Source organism: Centroberyx affinis, unplaced genomic scaffold (genome assembly GCF_046629955.1).
Source record: "Centroberyx affinis isolate AG114_WGS23_722 - 3 ecotype Tasmania unplaced genomic scaffold, CSIRO-AGI_Caff_v1 ptg003906l_1, whole genome shotgun sequence".
NCBI lineage: Eukaryota > Metazoa > Chordata > Actinopteri > Beryciformes > Berycidae > Centroberyx > Centroberyx affinis.
The window spans coordinates 162,230-182,319 of NW_027281740.1; the positions used below are offsets into that span (position 1 = coordinate 162,230).

The 20,090-nt window shown below is 41.2% G+C and overlaps 1 protein-coding gene across 1 annotated transcript in view; it reads left to right on the plus strand.

Moving 5' to 3' along the window:
- LOC139663063 (collagen alpha-1(XII) chain-like) overlaps positions 1–20,090 on the plus strand; it is a gene marked incomplete at its 3' end in the record, with an annotated part of 107,850 nt that overhangs the window by 35,477 nt on the left and 52,283 nt on the right. The window contains exons 14-22 of the mRNA XM_071541596.1: positions 1,930–2,199; positions 4,188–4,454; positions 5,695–5,887; positions 6,667–6,794; positions 9,805–9,954; positions 10,759–10,878; positions 12,255–12,419; positions 13,686–13,832; positions 16,011–16,153. Coding sequence (XP_071397697.1) covers positions 1,930–2,199; positions 4,188–4,454; positions 5,695–5,887; positions 6,667–6,794; positions 9,805–9,954; positions 10,759–10,878; positions 12,255–12,419; positions 13,686–13,832; positions 16,011–16,153 — 1,583 coding nt within the window. The remainder of the gene's footprint in view (positions 1–1,929; positions 2,200–4,187; positions 4,455–5,694; positions 5,888–6,666; positions 6,795–9,804; positions 9,955–10,758; positions 10,879–12,254; positions 12,420–13,685; positions 13,833–16,010; positions 16,154–20,090) is intronic.

Consider the following 20,090-nt stretch of genomic DNA (forward strand, 5'->3'; position numbering starts at 1 on the left):
CTGTATAGGAAAGTGTCCATATGCCCGACGTGGGCTGCGGTGGAGGGAATTAGATTTGGCTTCGGTCGGTTAAACAAATCTATAGGTTTTGGCTGCTGTGTGTGCTGCAGCAGTCGGAAAGTGGAGTTGAGTCATGCGGCATGAAAGAAAACACACACACACACACACACACACACAGCATGAAAACTCCTCCGTCAAAACACTCAGCCGCTGTCAACGTCCTCCCTGGTGTGTGTGTGTGTGTGTGTGTGTGTGTGTTTTCTTGTGTTGCTGTCCTTGTAAGAACCATTCTGAGTGAGTGAGGACATTTTGTCCGATCGTTACTCCTCAGTTTTTAGGGTTATGATTTGGGTTTAGGGGTCCCGAGTCAGTCTCAGGTCTTGAGGCACAAGTCTCAAGTCAAGTCCTAAGACTGAATCTAGATTACCAAGTCAAGTCCAAGTCAAGTCCATTCCATTAATGTCTCAAGTTTAAAGTCCAGTATCAATTTAATATCTTAAAGAAAACTAAATATCTAGGACTTTTCAATGCAATATGGTTTTAATAGGATAAAAACTTGGTAAGAGCATCATGAGTTTGATTTCTATAATCAGTTTCAACTTCAATAAATTCAATCATTCCATACAAATTCAGAAAACTTTTCACAATTCAGTTGTCTGCTGGAACAAATCTCATCACTTTCAATCAAAGTCATTTACACAAACACAAGATCTCAAGTCAAGACTTTAGAAACCTTTTCAAGTCGTCAAGTCCCAAGTCACCAGAGCCTCAAGTCAAGTCTCGAGTCTTCTCTTCATGCATCAAGTCAAGCAATTCAAATTGTGACTCGAGTCCCCACCTCTGCTTCTATGGGTTAGGAAAAAAAGTTGGGTTAAGATTAGACATTTGGTTAGGTTTAGGATTAAAATGAGATTAGGTTTACAAGGATTTGCCAATTAAAGCTGAACAAAAAGTTTGGAAGAGGTTTTGTCAGAGGAGAATTATAAGTTAAGGGACTACTATAATGATAATCAATGTCTATCAGCGATTGACAACACTGATATTTAACAAAAGGCTAATATCGGCATGATATATATCGGTCTAACCCTAGTTCTTTGTCCCATGCGTCCTTCTGAAATGGAGGAAATCATTGTTCAGTGGGATCCAACAGCACAACAGTGTTTTTTTTTTCTGTTAGTGTCGGACCTGCTGGACTCACAGCTGAGGGTTCAGTGTGATCCTGGTGGCTCAGCGGACATCATGGGTTCAAATCCGGTTCCTGACATGTTTTATGTCTTTTCTCCCTTCCCTGTCTCCTGACTCCCTCCACTGTGTTCTCTCTAAAGAAGCAGAAATGCCTTTTAAGATGTTCTCACAACACAAAAAAAAAAACAGTCATTGGGCCTGGATAGCTCTGCACACGTGTTCCTCCGGTCCTCCCTGGTCTTTATGGCTGCAGTGAGCTGCTGTCCACTCAATGGTCTTTTAATAGTTTCCATTTTGAATAATCGAACCTGCCAGCACATCCAGGCAAATGGTTCCTCTGCTTTAACAGGGAGATGGGTAAAAAAATAAATAAATATATTGGACAGATACACATTAGCTACTCAGACTGTATGACTTTAAACAGGATAAAAGTTGCTGTTTTTTGGGAAATACAGTATGTTGTCTCTTTTTTCTGCTCAAAAATCTACTTGTATACAAAGAATAAAAGGTATAAATACACATAATATATAATTCGGAATACAGATATATAGTGTTAAATGTTTGCTTTACATACTTTGTCTTTAAATACCATTTTATTATACATTTCATTGCTTTTTTTTGCTCAGATCTCACCACTATGTATCCTGGAGATGTTCATACCTGCCTTCCTACTACAACAACCCACCTGTCTGTGCCTCCCTTGAACATTCATATAAACCCAAACCTGTTCTCGTGTGGTTTCAGTGCTGGGTTCTCCAAAAGACCTGGTCACCAGCGACGTGACGGACAGCAGCTTCAGGGCGTCCTGGACGGCGGCGCCCGGGAACGTCGACACGTACAGAGTCCAGTGGAAGTCTCTGTTCTCGGCGGAGAGCGGGGAGAAGACGGTGCGTGGAGACGTGACCGACACCGTGCTGGACGGCCTGAGTCCAGAGACGCTCTACCAGGTTTCTGTCGTCGCTGCCTACAGCCGCGGAGACGGAGATCCACTCATTGGACAGGAAACCACTGATGGTGAGGCCGTTTCCCTAGCAGATTGGAGTTTTAGCTCTGCGAACATTTCTTGGAGGCAGAAATAATCCGATTGGTTGATTTAAACAGGTATAGAATATTCACCAATGTATCTTCGGTAATACTGAAACGCGTTAGCAGCCACGGCCAAAAAATACATTGTTTTTTCATTATAATATTGGTGTCCTGATCACTGTTGCCAATTTGGCGACTTTGTCACCAGATGTGTGTCTTTTCAGACCCCTGCCGACTTTATTTCTCAAAAGCGACTAGCAACAAATTTAGCGACTTTTTCTGACCATGGGGAACAGTGTAAATGTGTTAATGTGTTGGTACAGCTGATGCTGGTTTGCGATACTTGCTTGTTGAGAAATCTGATGATCGCAGCGCTTCCCACACACAGCATAGCCCCCCTCCCGCCACTAAAAGCAGGGTGCTGTATGTTATATTGATATGCAAATTAGTGTATGATGTCAATTGGCGACTTCTAGCGACTTTTTGAGCAGCCAACAGCTACTTTCCTTGGAAAAGAGTTGGCAACACCGGTCCTGATTGAGTTAAACCATAGTGGGCAGAGCCAAAGAACCACAGTTTTTCAGAGTGCAAGTTAGCTAACTAGCAACTTGAATGTCAAAGAAGGAACTCTGGTCAAAATATAAATAAAAATATGAATGGCAATGATTTCTTTTTTTATCCATTCATGAACATTCATGATGTTGGAATGTCAGTAGCTAGCTAACTAGCTTACCTAGATACCTATAGGCTAGTATGGCTAGTTTGAACTTGAAGGTCAACTAGGCTAACTAGCTAACCTAGATAACTTAGTGGCTAGATTGTGTTTTTTCAGTTATTAGCAAGAAACTTTGGCAGAAAAGATACCTTGATAACAAGGCAATATGACGGTATGCTATATGAATGTGAGCCAAAGCAGTTTCAATACTTTGAGTTTGTGTTATCAGAAGATTGTCAGGCCTTTCAGCATTGGCATTCTCCATGACAAGGTTTATGGTTTCTAGTGTTTGGAAGAAGTCCAGATTCTCTTTAAGCCGTGACCTAGAGTGAAAAAGTAAAGTGGTGACAGTTTTGATGAGTTATGCACTCAGAAGATTCAGGTTGAAGGGAATATTATTAGGCTGTGTGTGTCCTGTGAATGGCGTGCTGTGCTCTGCGTACCGATGTACTGCATCAGCAGGAAGACACGCTCTAAAAATGTCGACACATTCCTCATTCCATGCGCACACATGGGAAATCACAGCGAAAACATCCTCAAACAGGCCATTCAACACCACGCATTCAGAGGACATGTAGATGGGGAAAAGCAGGCCAGTTTATTGCGTATTATAAACAGAAAACAACCTGGAGACTTTGGGAGACCTCTGCCTGTCCCGGTCCCATGCTTACCTCGTTAAGTCCAGCCAGCGGAACCAATGCGTCCCCAGTAACGGGTTCACAGGTTTGCTCAGGTCAATCAACACATTGAAGAGTTGGATGCCGTGTTTTTTTTCCACCAATAAAAATCCTCCCGAGCAAAGTCAAATAGTCTGAAAATTTTTCCGGGGATCATTATCTGTTTCAGTATATTGCCCCTGTAATGTTTTTTGTGTACAACAGTGGAATAAGCAAAGCTCATATTATAGGGCCTGTGGTTCTTTCAGAGCGGAAAGGGAAAATGTGGTTAGCATTGCGTCCCAGTTGATCACTTTGGGGTAGATGTCTCATTCATTTTCACTTACTGTTTTGGCATTTAGCCGATGCTCTTACCCAGGGCATCTCATTGTATACGCTATGAATCCAGAATTTCAAGTAGCCAACTAATGAACAAACGCATCAATCATGGCTTGGAACTAGAGAAGAATAGAGGATTTTTTAAGATATAGGGGTACAACTAAGATCAATGTTAAGTAGCTATTCAGCGGTCAAACCCTACCCAAATTTTAGGCTAGACAAGTTAATTCCCGATCCAGTCTTTAATATCTATTCTCTCTTCTCAGCGTCCGCTGCCGGTAAACAGCTGACCGTTTCGGACGAGACAGAGCGAACCATGAAAGTCACGTGGACGCCAGCGCCGGGAAAAGTGGTCAACTACCGGCTGAAGTACGTTCCCAGCGGCGGAGGGAAAGAAGTGGCCCTGAAGGTCCCCGGAACGGCCACCTCCACCATCATGAAGCGCCTGCAGCCCAAAACCACTTACAACATCACCGTTCACCCCATCTACAAGCGCGGGGAAGGAAAAGCAAGGCAAGGAGTAGGAACGACACGTACGTTGGTCCATAATTCAACCCTATGACAGACAGTACGCTGCAAAAAAAATGCCCATCTTCAACAAGACGTTTACCTGTATTCAGTCTAAAAATCTTATTTTTTGCTAGAGAGTAACTAAACCCCAAACCCAAATCTGTGTAAAGCATCTAAAAGGTAAAAAGCATGCTACTGAAATTGCCATCTGCTATTGGCTGAACACCTCATCAACACCTTAGCTAGTTGGAATGTTCCATCTCCTGCAAAGGGAACAAGCTACGGTAGCTAGCTAGCTAGCTGCAGCTTCACAGCTACAGTGAAAAAATGTCTTGTGTTCTCCATCATTACAAAGTCTTTTCTGGAAGTTTCTGTGCCCTAAAATAACAGAAACGTACAAATTGTCTAAAAGCTTATGCTATGTAGTGTGCAGAGAGGTGAAATCTCAACACCATTCGTTGCTTTGTTTAGTTGCAGATGACAGACTACTTTGCGATCAATGGAAAATCACGTTAGCCACTTAGCTGCTAGTCAACCACAGGAAGGCTTCGGCCTACACTTCTGCTTCGGCTCTGTATAGAGTACAACAGGTGGTGACATCACCTGGCACCAAAGATCAGCCAATAGCAGATGGCAATTTCAATAGCATGACTTTTACCATTAAATGTCAGGCTTTACACAGATTTGGGGTTTAGTTACTCTTTACAATGAAAGAAAAAAACCTCCCACTGAGTTGATTTCACTTGTTTCCCATTCAACTTGTGTCAAGAAGTTCCTCCAATTAAGTGACATTATTACAAAATAAGTGGAGGAATCCACAACATGACTGGGTTCAAACATTGAACCCATTGGAAACAAATGAAACAATCTCAGCCAAGTGGCAGACTTTTTCAATTGTACCAAAAAATACGATTTAAAGACTCAATTCAAGGTTAAATGGCTTGTTAAGATGAATATTTCTCACACTTTAGGCTGCTGCTACACTGTAGGGAAGCTGCGTCTTTCCACCTGGACACTAAAAACACAGTGAAACACATGCTCAATCACATGCTAGTCTTACTAACACACAGCATGACACTGGGCTTTTTTAAGGAATGACACCGGGTTCAAGGAATTGTATTATGGACTAATGAGAAACTGGCTTGAATGTGGGTCTGCCTGATCTCAATGAAATAACCGAGACTTTGCCAAGCGTTGGAGTTGTGTTGAGTTTGACTCTGTGTGAGTACGTAATGAAGTTCTGCTCCGGTTCCTGTATTTCAGTGTCGCCCTACAAGGCTCCCAGGAACCTGCAGACCTCAGAACCCACCAAGACCAGTTTCAGAGTCTCGTGGGATCCGGCGCCCGGAAATGTAAGGGGCTACAAAGTCACTTTCCACCCCAGTGGGAACGATATTGCTCTGGGGGAGCTGCTGGTCGGGCCTTACGATAATACCGTTGTTCTAGAGGAGCTCAGGTAAGGTTTCATAATGACCGTTTTTTTTTAAGATTATGTTTTTGGATTTTTTTGTTTTTATTAGAGAGTTCACAGTCAAGAGGGACAGGAAAGCTTGGGGAAAGAGAGAATTTTCTTAATAAATTTTTAACATGACTTTTTTGCAACATACTGAATGGTATTCACAATTTAAGATCCAATTTCTGATGTATAACAGTGTACATTGTAACTGTATTGCATTGAGAATGGAGATATAAATCAAGAACCCATTTCCAAAATGCTACACATCCATTACCTGAAGTTCATTTTTCATTATGTCCAAAATATGGAGGATCTAGTTTCTTAAAGCGTTAATTGCTTTTACAACCATAGACTTGAAGTTGCACTAAGAAACCTTGCATGTTAGGGGCCCAAATGGTAGCGAGAGGCAAATGTTTGAAACATTTGAACTTCAATACCCAGAAATCCTCTAAGGTGATGTCAGTAAATTGATCTAACGTTGGTGAGTCCAGCTTTCTGAGTTTCAGAGTTTAATTTGTGCAAAAAAAACAAAAACGTGAATCTACAGCATCTCAGTTAGTGTGAATTGAACGCTCTTCTCTGGATCGGCCCGACTTTGTGATCTAGACTGATAAGACAGGTGTATTTTTACAAAAAAATGTCTTTCCTACTGCCTGCTATCAATCATTTTGAAAGAACAGATGTTACTTTTTTTTTTTGAATGGTGTAAATCTCACCTTGGACTGAAAGTCTGTAAATATGGATTGATTTAGACTTTCGTACGTTCCTCTCTCCCTCAGGGCAGGAACCAAGTACTCGGTGGCGGTGTTTGGGATGTTTGACGGAGGGGAGAGTTTGCCCCTGGCAGGAGAGGAGAAGACGACCCTGATCTCTGACGAGCCTGGGCCCTCACCTCTCGGTCCTACGGGTAAAAAGCCGATAACACCGCACCGCACCGCACCGCACTCCCAACAGCAGGCCTGCAGACCAGACACACAGACACACGCTGATCCAGACCAGCTCACAACAGCAGAGGAGTGGCCTGACTGTGAAATACCGCCCAGATTAGTGCCAGAACGTTGAATTATTTGTTGTCGAATGGAATTAATATCACTGTCGCATTGAAATTGGAGGCCGAACTGCGTCGCACGTGATTATGATTACGACAAATTACTTTTAGCTGCTTGGCGCGGGTTTCCTCACCTCCCTCATATCACATTTGGAGTGTGATCCGGGGGAAAACGACATGCCATTTAGCAGACATGTGCTGAAGTGTCGACACTAACTTTTATAAATTGCCCAATCGGAAATGTCTCTCGAACCGAACTCACGTGCGACCTATTTGCCAGTGTGTGTGCGCAGCCGGCCCCGCGATGTGCCAACCCCTAATTGTGTCACCGCAAACATATATCCTCATTAGCTCCTCGGGTGGTTATGATTGAACTCCGTATCTGCTGCCCAAATGTTTGTTTTTAGTCATGCAAAAAGGAGATATTCCCCACTTTTATGTCGTCTGAAACGGAAAAAGTGCTCTGCTAGCAATTACTGTTTTTTTTTTTTTTATGATCCAGAGAGCGCTGCCGCCCGGACGTATGTGGCTAGGAAAATGTTATGCTTCTCATAAGACCCCAAGGAGCTGCTGACCCTGGGCAGAAATTCCTGCTGTAATGGGGAGCAGACACAGTGACCGACTGCCCACCGAGCAGAGAACATGTTCCACACAGGTTCCACTTACAGAACCTTGGTCTATTATCCAGTCCTAAAAATCATCATTTTCTTCAAATAAGTGAAAAATATGTGCCAGTGGGTGGAGATAATTCCACTTGTTTCCAATGCAAATCAGCATTGCAGTGATCTGCCTTATTCTGACTTGTTTAGTAACTCTCATTTCAAGAATATTCCTGAAACAAGTGGAGTTATCTCTCCTCACTGGCAGAATGTTTCTCTTGGTTTAAGAAAAATAAGATTTGAAGGCTGAATAGGAGACTAAAATGACTCGTTAAGATGGACGTTTTTGAGGATTTTATCCATCTTACAGTTACATTTGGTACCTTTCCAGTGTCTTTCATACACTGCAAAACCATTTTTTTTTTTACAAGTCGTTAAATCCTTTATTCCTTCTTCGAAATGTTCTTTAAACAAGTGAGAAAAAACTGACCGTGAGGTGAGAAAATCCCACTTGTTTCCAATGCAGCTGGACTTGTTTCAAGAGTTTTTCCCGAGTCAAATTACATTATCTGGAATAAGGCCACATATTTCAAGAAACTGTCGCTTGAGTCAAGAAAATTCTTGATCAAGCTGAGCAGGAATGTTTAACGCAGCATTGGCTTATTTTTTCCACTTGTTTTATTAAAAAATAGATATTAAGACTGAATACAGGGTTAATGGATACATTTTTGTCATCCATATCCGCGGTTAGAGCACTAAACTGAAACTATGACCTGGTGTATTACAAAAGCAAAGACATAAATACTTCCCACGAAGGCAAACAGCAGTAATTGACATAAATCACATTTTATGTGTTTTAAAGATGAAAGGTCACAACGTTTGGATAGGGTTTAGATATCATATCAGCAAAAGCGATACCCTTAAGGGCCACTAAATCATATACATTCAGAGCCATAAAACATATGAGGGCTTTCACTCCAAAATGCCATACATCCCATTTAGAAAAAAAAAAATGCTACCTGAAAATCATCAATCAGTGTTTCAAACGCACAGATGATTCTGTCTTCGAAAAAAACCACCAGTGCGACCCTGTGATGACTCATGACTTAATGATGACACACGACGCGCTCTACTTTTCTGTCAGCAATCATTTTGTAAGAGCGCACATCAATCTTTTCAAATGGTGGATGTCTCGTTTTGGAGTGAAACTTCATTTTTCTCGGTGTGGAAGGCAGCGTCAGCCCGCTGGCCGCCGTGCAACAACAACAAGAGGCGAAATCAGAGCAGGACACATAACAGTGAAATATAACACACACATCAGACAACATGCAACAGACCGAGCCCCATATTTATCTGCTAAGACTCTCCCTTTTGCTCTTACTCAGAGACACTTGATCCAACGCAGTCGTCTGCAGTGTATTAGATGCCTCTTAGAGCTGCCTCTGTTTATGACATCTGTTTTTATTAATGAACGTCGGAGGGACAGATGAGTATGTTGTTTACTGGCGGTGGTATAACTCAAACAGACTGTGGCCACGATCCGATTCACCCGCGGTTCCTCTTCGCTTCGTCGAGCATCTGTTGCCGTGGCCTTGCTGAAAAAGAACCGGGTAAATCAATTGTCTCCTAACCTGTTTTCAATTGCAGACACAAAGGGGGCGGGGCTTGTCCTGCAAAAAGAGGACGAGCGGCGGCCATTTTCACTCCTACAGGTGTCCGGAGTAGCGAGTTGTGAGCGCAGCAGGAATGTGCAATAACTTCAGGGGGGAAAGGAGGCCTCGTATATCACCGTGTCAGAGAGGCGGCCTCCGAAAAAAACAGCCAGGAAAGACCTTCGCCTCTGGATATACAAAGAAGACCTGGAAGAGAGAGAGAGAGAGAGAAAATAACAAAAAAAATACCCCGAAGAGACAGCAGTTAATCCTGCCGAGTGAAAAACGACAGCTGTTACACAATGTGTTGCCAGAGCAAAACAGTGTAAATTATTAGTGTTATATAATGCTGTAGAAAACATTCTGTTGTATAAATATGTATTGTCTTGCACTTTGTGATTGTGATGTGTGTGGTTTGCTCTTGGCTCCGAGGTTTTTGCTCCTGTGTGTTACATCCCACGATCCTCTATTCCTCCTTTTACACTTCTCACACCTTCCCACACACACACCACTCATCTTTAACAGTTCGTATACGACTAAAGGGACACGTCAGTTGTTCTGGGGGTCCTCGGTGTGCCTGGCCCCGCCCTCACCCCCTCTTCTCTCCCCCCTCCTCAGACACCCAGTGTAAAACCACAGCCAAGGCCGACATCGTGCTGCTGGTGGACGGCTCCTGGAGCATCGGCCGCCTCAACTTCAAAACCATCCGGGCTTTCATCGGCCGCATGGTGGGCGTGTTCGACATCAGCCCTGAGAGAGTCCAGATCGGTAATACTACTACTACTACTACTACTACTACTACTACGACTACTACGACTTTTACTACTGCTACTTCTGTAACTAATAGTACTAACACTAATAGTACTGACTACAACTGAAACTACTGCTACCACTTCTGCTATTACTTCTACTACTATCCTTCCTTTTACATTACTCCTACTACTAATACTGCTATTGCTACAACTACATCTGACACTACTATACCCTACTACAACTACTATTATCCCTACTACTACTTCCACTACTATTATACAATACTACTATACTACTACTACTAATATTACTCCTCATATCACTACTATTATTACTACTAACTACCACTACTACTACTATAACTAATACAACTCGTATACTAATACTACTGCTATCACATCTACTACTACTTCAGCTACTATTACCACCACTACTACTACCTCCTACTACCACTACTATGACTGCAACTCATACTAATACTACTACTAATACAGCTACTATTAATACTGCTGCTAGTGCTACTAAAACTTCTACTACTACTAATACGACTACTTATACAACTACTATTAATACTACTACTACTACTACTGTTAGTATTGCTACTATTGTTGGATGAATGAAGATCACTGAATGGTCTTTCGTGCCAACTGTGTTGCTGTATATTTGCATTAATGTGACATTACTGTTACACAGAGACAACAGTGAAAGTCTTCCCTTAATTACAGCCAGCTGCTCGTTAAAGTCTGTTTTGTACTTTGTGAGGAACTTTGTAAAGAAAAGTGTTATGACTGAAGAGGGAGTTTGGTGTGTTTTCTGCAGGTCTGGCTCAGTACAGCGGAGACCCGAAGACGGAGTGGCACCTGAACGCCCATCCGACCCGGGACTCCCTGCTGGATGCTGTGGCCAACCTGCCGTACAAGGGAGGAAACACCATGACAGGTGATTTAACCGTCCTTTATGCAGGGGCGGACTTAGTGATTTGGGGGCCCTAGGCAAAGGCAAGCGAGGGGCCCCCTGAATCCCAACTCTTTCCCATTTTAATCCATTCTTTTCTATATATTACCTTCAAGCTGGGGCTGAGAAAAGTATGTATGCAAGGGCACTTTTTTGTTTTTCTGCCCCACTGGTGTACCTTTTGTTTTTTTTGTGTTACTTCTCTCTCAGATACTGATGTAGTAGCAAGCAAAATGAGCTTAAAGTGGCAAAATCACACTAGATACGGAGTAGCCCACTATAGCCTGAGTGATTGTGGGGGGGGCTAATGGTAAGACCACCCCTGCCTTTATGCAGTCCTGGGACAGATAGTTCAGACGGGGCGTTCACACTATGAGCGACGTGGTATTCTGACTGATTGTGGCCGGGGCATTGCATGTAGTTTGGTTAGTTGGTTATCTAGTTAGTTTGTACTTTGGTATTTCCTATCATGACGTTATATTGTTTTAACAAGTTAACATAGCTAGCTGGGAAGCCCTAAATAGGTTGCATTAATTAAAATAGGAAAAAAAACTCAATCAAATCGCATCAGATGATGGATGCAACAGTTCTCCAAGCATCGCTTTTGAGACATTTTTAATCAACATCTTGTGTATTTTGAACTTGCCAGGCAGAACTATCATTCATGAAACAAATTCACATCAGTAGGGGAAACAAGGAAACATGCAAATCTGATTGGTTGTTGACGGCCAATGACAGTGAGAAGTTCAGCCGTGGCCAAATTTTCCTCAGCCAACGAGCTTGTTGACACCACACGTTGGCCGAGTTTCCCTGGTTGCTCAGCTCTACAGGAAATTAATTATAATTTTTTTTTATTTATTAGTTTATTTGTCAGGGACAATGCAAAACAAACATTGTAACAGGTCACAATAACATGATACAGATGTGTTGCATATGGGATTTCTGTCCCTGGTTAGGCTTTTCTACTTAAAAATGGTCATAACATATCATCATTACCAAAAGTACATTAGTTAATTGAGCACAAAATGAATAGTGACATTCTCATACGTGTGACATGATCATACACAAAATTACAATATTTACATCACATGATCTGAATGATCTTCCAGTTACAGTGTGAAGGCATAGAAATACTTTCTACTGTTTGTTTTTAGTCTGCTTTGGTCTTGGATGGGTGGGATTTGCCACATATGCAAATGCAATGAGTCCCAGAAAGTTTAGACCACAGAAAAGCATTTTAAATTCAACGTGATGAACTTCTCTGTGACTGGGAACTGACTGAATGATCTACAAGTTTTCACAATTAGCAGTGTTCAATCATGGCTGAAAGGTTTGTAACGCCTCCTTGTCGCGTCATGCAGGAATGGCTCTGAACTACATCCTGGAGAACAACTTCAAACCCAACGTGGGAATGCGTGCGGACTCTCGCAAAATCGGTGTCCTCATCACTGACGGAAAGTCCCAGGATGAGATCGTCTTCAACTCCCAGAACCTGAGGAACCAGGGCATCGAGCTCTACGCCATCGGTGAGTGGTTTATTACAGTCTGCGTACTCGGCATGATCCAACACACAAAATTTGTTGAAATGACCACAAACTTCGGAAGATTGCACAACCTCGAAAGATGACGTTCCTCCACCGTGAAAGGATTATGTGAGAATAGCAGGAACTGGACACAACATGAAGAGGATGATCAAGTTTAGGCAAGTAAAACAGCGGGTTAAGGTTAGGAAACTAAAACTTCGGCTAAGGTTTGGGTTAGCTTTAGGCAACAAAAACCTTGGTTATGGTTAGATTAAGGTTTTGGTCATGGTTAAATAAGAAAAACTTTTAAATGAAAACTTCCCTCCCAGTAGAAAACTGCCACAGCCTTACTTTCTACCACACTATTTCAATTTCAAACTACTTTCTGTTTCTACTTGTGTCTCCTCCATGTAATCCTTTCATGCTGGGGAAACAGATTTCTCTCTTTTTCCATGCACGGAGCAAATTATTTGTTTTTTAAGATAAAATTTCTGACCCCATTTCACAAAATTTTGTATGTTTGTATCAGTTTCATCTACTGTTGGAGCTCTAAGGCTTTGACCCTTGACCTCCTTACCGTTGTTTGTCTGTGATGTTGGTGATCTAGGAACTGAATCGGTAACTTTACAATAAAGGTCTCTAAGTTAAGGGTTAGTTAATGCTTAATAAGGGTTAGTTAATGCTTAATAAGCATTAACTAACCCTTAATTAACAGTTAACTAATGTGTACTTTACTAATGGTGTTCATGTTAACTGAGGTATTAATTTATACATTATTTAATAGTTTATAAATGATAAATGATAATGATAAATTAATACCTTAGTTAACATGAACACCATTAGTAAACGATTACCAGACACATTAGTTAACTGTTAATTAAGGGTTAGTTAATGCTTATTAAGCATTAACTAACCCTTAACTTAGTGACCCTTATTGTAAAGTGTTACCACTGAATCTTACTCTACAGTGCCAGCTAAATGCCTGAAATGTAAATGTAAAAATGTAGGAGGGGAAACTAACCCTAAACCTAACTTCTATCCACTGGCCAAAGTGACTGATGGATTCCCAAGTTTACTAGCCAATTTTACTACTTTAACAGAAAAAAGGAAGGATTTAGAAAAGGAATGATCCTCCAAACAATGACTGATTACTTTACCTGTCAAAGCGGCTGAAAAAACAGACTTGTCATCACCATACAAAGCGGATACATAGCCATGTTACCTTTGTTCTCTCTTCTTGAAGTGAAGTTTTGTGTTTTTTCCTCTCAGGTGTGAAGAACGCCGACGAGAACGAGCTGAGGTCCATCGCCTCCGACCCGGACGAGATCCACATGTACAACGTGAACGACTTCACCTTCCTCCTGGACATCGTCGACGACCTCACCGTCAACCTCTGCAACAGTGTCAAGGGTCCAGGTAGGCCGACCTGTCCCGTGTGGGACTGTCCCACAGCCGGGCCGCTCAGCACCAGGCTGATTTTTTTTTACAGTTTTAACGATTTTAAGGCGTCAAAAGATGTTAAAAACCATCAAAATCTTGGATTGTTGCAGTGAAAATTCATCACTGCAAAAACTGACAAATGTGTTAAGTTGTATCCAGACTTATCAATCTTATTTTAGGATTTTTTTTGTGTGACATTGTGATTATTTTACTGGTTTCAACAAATTTGACCTTTTTTTTTTTTTTTTGAAATAATGTAACTTGTTTCAGGACATTTAGGGATTACATTACTGTTTTTAAAACGAAGAATGAATCTACAAAAAACAATTAAATGATTAAATATAATGTGTGAATAATCTAAAATTTGAATTTCAGGTTTTATGTAGCTGTGATCAGTGAGGAACCTCCATTTTATCGGCAACATAACTGACCGATATGCAATATTTAATAAAAGGCCAATACTATATCGGTCTAAACCTATTCCACTGTTAATAATTGACTCTATTACATTTGAAAATCTGCTTTCATTTATTTATTAGAAACCTTCCAGCAGTATCCAGCTCTTAGCCAGTGTGTTTACCTGCGGTCTCCAGGGTGGGGTTCGGGGTTTGGAGGGTGGGGTGCACGGATTTGGGCGGTGACGAGTTCGGCGGTCTTGAGGAAAACAAGTTTGGGACAACTGTCCTAGTTTAGTGTTTATCTGGAGTCATTCCTATGTTCCCAAGGGTCCTATGTTCCCCAGATTTATATGACACATAATGGGAACATGACAAAGGGTCCTATGTTCCCAGGGTCATATGTTCCTCAGATTTATATGGCAAATAATTGGAACATGACAAAGGGTTCTATGTTCCCCAGTTCTACATATGTGCTCTCCCAGGGTCCTATGTTCCCTAGCTCTATATAGCACATAATGGGAATCTGAAAAAGACATTCCCCAGCTCTGTATTCGCTTAATATGGTTAGTTAGGGTTAGGTTAGGTTGGTTGTGTGTAGATGTTTACCCAGAGCTCTGACCACAACTGTTTCACAGAACAGAAGGGCTTTTTACCAGAGCTATCCAGGTTAGGCACTGGCCATTCACCGTAAATAGATTGCATCTCGCTCCGGCTGCTTTGGAAGTAGGAAGTAGTAGTAGTAGTAGTAGTATCCATATGCCATGGAAAACTCAGGGCTCCTCAGGGGAGAAGAGGGTTAGGGTTAGGGTTAAACATAGAACCCGGGGAACATAGATACGCTCCCGTTTATCTCCCTTGTGTCTCCATGATGAATGAGAGCTGTTTAAATCCAACAGAGAACTTTTCTGAAATCTGAAATCCCTCCAGTTTATTCGCTGAAACACCGCTGAGTCAGATTTCCGCGTTTTAGTGATATAATTATTGGTGCGGCGTTGGCCGGAGACTTTGTAGCTTCGCAAAGTCGCCTTTTCAGGAATTTACAAAAATTTTCAGATTGACGACCGTGCATTTTTTTAAAAATTTTACGGAAGGTTTTCAGTGGCTTTTACAGGCTGTGGGGTCGTGACCTTTGCTCTGCCTGCGGAGGAGCGCATAAACCTTCGGCCCGAGTAAAGACACGAATATCACCGAACCTCTCTGAATGACACTAGAGCACCATTGACCATTGAGTAGCAGAGGGTAGACATTATAAAGTCATTATGATTATAATTATAGACGACGAGAACAAACTGTTCTGTTTTTCTCCATCAACTGTAGCATACGAGGTAGAGAGCACTAAGAAGATCAGGCTGATTTGGCCGTCGACGAGAGCCAATGAAAAGATTAAAGCAAAGCCAGCACTTATATTATCTTGAATACGACGCAATTCTGCCTGACAATCTTGATTAATTCAGACTGTTGAAAGATGTTACAAAACGGATCCAAGCCCCTAATGGAAACTTTCACGTTGGAAGTACTTTTTTGTCTGTAAATCAGTTTTAAGAGGAAGCACAATCGTGATTTACAACACGGCCGGGGAAAAATATTTTTTAAAGAAGCGCTTTGTCAGAAGAGCTGAAATACACAGCGGGCCAGCAGCCCGGCTGTCGAGAGGGGGGGCGAACACGACGAGGACAGATTTGCGGCGGCAGGGGTCACTGTGTGAAATAACTCGACATGTCGGATCACGTTCCCGTCTGGTTCGCTGTGTTTTCAGGAGGCGGAGCGGAGGCGCCCACCGACCTGGTGACCTCGGAGGTGACCCACCGCTCGTTCCGGGCCAGCTGGACGGCGCCCGGCGGCCCCGTGGAGCAGTACCGCGTCACGTACGCCACCACCGCCGGAGGACCCACCCAGCAGGTCAGCTGACCGCTAATCCCTTCCCTTCCTCCCTCTCCCTCCCTTCTTTCTCCATAGTGTGCTTATTTTTTATTATTATTATTATTTTTTTATATTTTTCCACGTCTTCTTTTTTTTTTATTATTATTTTTTTCATATTTTTCCACGTCTTCTTTTTTTTTATTATTATTATTTTTTTTTAAATATTTTTCCATGTCTTTTTTTTTTTTTTTTTTTTATTGGTGCAAAAACAAAACAGTCGTGACTTTACAGATACAACAACGATTGAAACGGGGATAAAATACACAAGGGCAGACAATGAATAAACAACAACAGGGTGACGTACAGCACTTGACATTTTGTTTTGTTTTGATAAAACAAAACAAAATAAAACAAAACAAACAAGGATGAAATAGTCATAATAATTATAATGATAGTGACGATTTAAATTAGTGTTTTAGGGAAGATCTGTTATAGAACGAGTGTTCATGTGTATGATTGTGTGTGTGTGGGAGAGAAGAGAAAATAGTGTGCTGCTGCATTTGAAGATCACAGCTTTAAGGATAAGTTCGGCAATTTTGTTCCTATATATAATGAGTCTGTTCCTCCCTGTAGTACTTGGACCCACAGACAGTATTGTCTCCAGTCAGCTGTCAGTTGCTGCAACAATGAGTCCAAACTGTTTGTCAGAATATCTCCAGAAAAGTTTGTGGATCCACAGGGGAGTTGAGAAGAAACAGAAAAGTTGCACATACATTAAAATTAGCTCTGATTTCATGACACAATCCCACCATTACGCACACTTTCACTTCACCAGGAAATCACACAACTATTTTTCTCTGCCGCAGCACACAGCCTGCTGTGGGGTGAAAGGTCGTGACTGGCGGAGTGATCCAGTTTAGCGGATGGGATGAGATTTCATTGCTACAACTTGAAAGCATTAATGTGTTGAACTCATTGGGACGCCCACATTCAAATCATTTTTATTTTATCAGTTTAAAATAAACCATAAATGAAGCAGCAGCAGATATTGCTTGCTTTTTGGAAGTGGGCAGTGTTGCCAACTTGGCGACTTTGTCACTAAATTTAGCGACTTTTCAGAATCCCCTGGAGACTTTATTTCTCAAAAGCGACTAGCGACAAATCTGGCGACTTTTTCTGACCATGGGGATAGGGCTGCAGCTAACGATTATTTTCATTGTCGATTAATCTGTCGATTATTTTCTCGATTAATCGATTAGTTGTTTGGTCTATAAAATGTCAGAAAATGGTGAAAAATGTGGATCAGTGTTTCCCAAAGCCCAAGATGACGTCCTCAAATGTCTTGTTTTGTCCACAACCCAAAGATATTCAGTTTACTGTCATAGAGGAGTAAAGAAACCAGAAAATATTCACATTTAAGAAGCTGGAATCAGAGAATTTTGACTTATTTTTCTTAAAAAATTACTCAAACCGATTAATCGATTATCAAAATAGCTGCCGATTAATTTAATAGTTGACAACTAATCGATTAATCGATTAATCGTTGCAGCTCTACATGGGGAACAATGTTAAAGTGTTGAATCCTAAAGCATTTGCCAATAAATTGGTACGGCTGATGCTGGTTTGCTCTACTTGCTTGTCATCCACAGAGCTCTAATGCTCACAGCGCTTCCCACACACAGCGTAGCCCCCCCTCCCTCTGCGAGCGGAGACTGTAGATTATATATTGATATGCAAATTAGCATATGACGTCATCTGGCGACTTCTAGCGACTTTTTGAGCAGCCAATAGCTACTTTCCTTGGAAACAATTTGGCAACCCTGGAAGTGGGGTTGATTGTATTACTGATACTTTCTTGGATCTTGGACTGCCAACATGGATGGATTCCCTGCTATGTGGGAGTGGGAGATATTGGCGCCTCCGAAAAACTCCCACATCAAACTTAATTACCATCAAGAGTTTTTGACGTGAACGTTTTTTCCCACTCAGCAGTTCGTTTTTTTTGTTTTTTTTACGTTACATCTGATATGATGGAAACGTGGCATTAACACAGCAAGTGTCAAGTAGAAGACACTGAAAATGAAAATCCTGTCATCATCTACTCCCCCTCATGCCAAATGAAACACAGGTGAAATGTGTTAGTCCATATAACACACAGGGAGGCTGCAGCACAACTTGGTAGCAGCCTTCTCCAAAACAACTGAAGTGAATGGGGACCTGTTCTTTAGAGCTCCAAAACAAAAACAGACAAACAATCACACTGTGAATAGAAAGACCTACACACCATTATTTGTTGCAAATCAATCAGCTGTAGTTCAGATTTGCACTAAATGATGGTGTAAATATACTGTAGGTCTTTGTGGAACTCTGAAGAACTGGTCCCCACTGACTTCAGTTGTTTTGGAGAAGGCTGCTATGGAGTTGTGCTGCAGCCTCCCTGTGTGTTATATGGACAAACTTCACCTGAGTTTCAACTGGCATGAGGGGGAGGAGATGATGACAGGATTTTCATTTTTGGGTGAACTATTCCTTTAATGTGTTGAACTCATTGGGACGCCCACATTCAAATTAGATTTATTTATCAGTTTAAAATCAACCGTAAGTGAACAGCAGCAGATATTGCTCACTTTTTGGAAGTGGGGTTGATTGTATTACTGATACTTTTGATTTTTACTATCTTGGACTGCCAACATGGATGGATTCCCTGCTATATGGGAGTGGGAGATATTGGCGCCTCCAAAAAATTCCCACATCATACTTAATTACCATCAAGATTTTTTTGTTGTGAACGTTTTTTCCCACTCAGCAGTTCGTTTTTTTTTACGTTACATCTGATATGATGGAAACGTGGCATTAACACACCAAGTGTCAAGTAGAAGACATAGAGACAGACATAGAGTGTCAAGTGTCAAAAAAAAAAACGAGGGAAAGCATGGAACACCAGTAATGAAATTAAGATGTAAGGGAAATACGAGCTTGGTTAGAAGCAACGGAGGATAAAAGAACGTATCGGACACAGTGAAAATCCAATGAACAGAGATGGGTTTTAAGACAAGCTTTTAAAATTTGGACAGATTCGGCTGATCTGGTAATTTGGGGAAGGCTATTCTCATCAGCCACGGTTTAAACCCGAACACCCATCAGTTTAAATGGGAGCTTCGGACCACCAGAATCCGCTGATTGTTGATTTTGTGTACGCAAGACACAAGAATATTCTGGCATATTCTGCTGATGTTACTAGATTTACTACAAGACTACAAGAGTGAGATGGTTCTTTTTCAAAACCAAAGCATTTAATTAACAGGATATGCTAAATATTATGTGACTGCATTCCAGTCGTACTATTTTGGATGATAGCCCCATATGATAGATGCATGGGGGAATAAGTACTGAGATCTTTTACTTCAGTAAAAGTAGCAATACAACAATGTAAAGATACTCCATTACAAGTAAAAGTCCTGCATTCAAAATCTTACTTAAGTAAAAGTACATAAGTATTGGCAGCAAAATGTACTTAGAGTATCAAAGTAAACGTACTCATTATGCAAACTGTCCCCATTTAGAGAGTTATATTTTTCATAAATTATTGGAATATTAATACTGATTTATTGACATACATGTACATGTAAGCAGCATTTTAAAGTTGTCAACGTGAAGCTAATCTTAACAATTTAGCTATACTTTTGGGTAGTCTAATCTATAACAATGCTATTTTATAGTTATTTTATAAAGATGATCAAATGTTTTAAATATAAAATATTGATCTGAAAAGTAACTAGTAACTATAGCTGTGAAATAAATGTAATGGAGTAAAAAGTACAATATTTCCCTCTAAAATGTAGTGGAGTATAAGTACAAAGTAGCATAAAATGGAAATACTCAAGTAAAGTACAAGTACCTCAAAATTGTACTTAAGTACAGTACTTGAGTAAATGTACTTAGTTACTTTCCACCACTGGATAGATGTAGAAAAGAC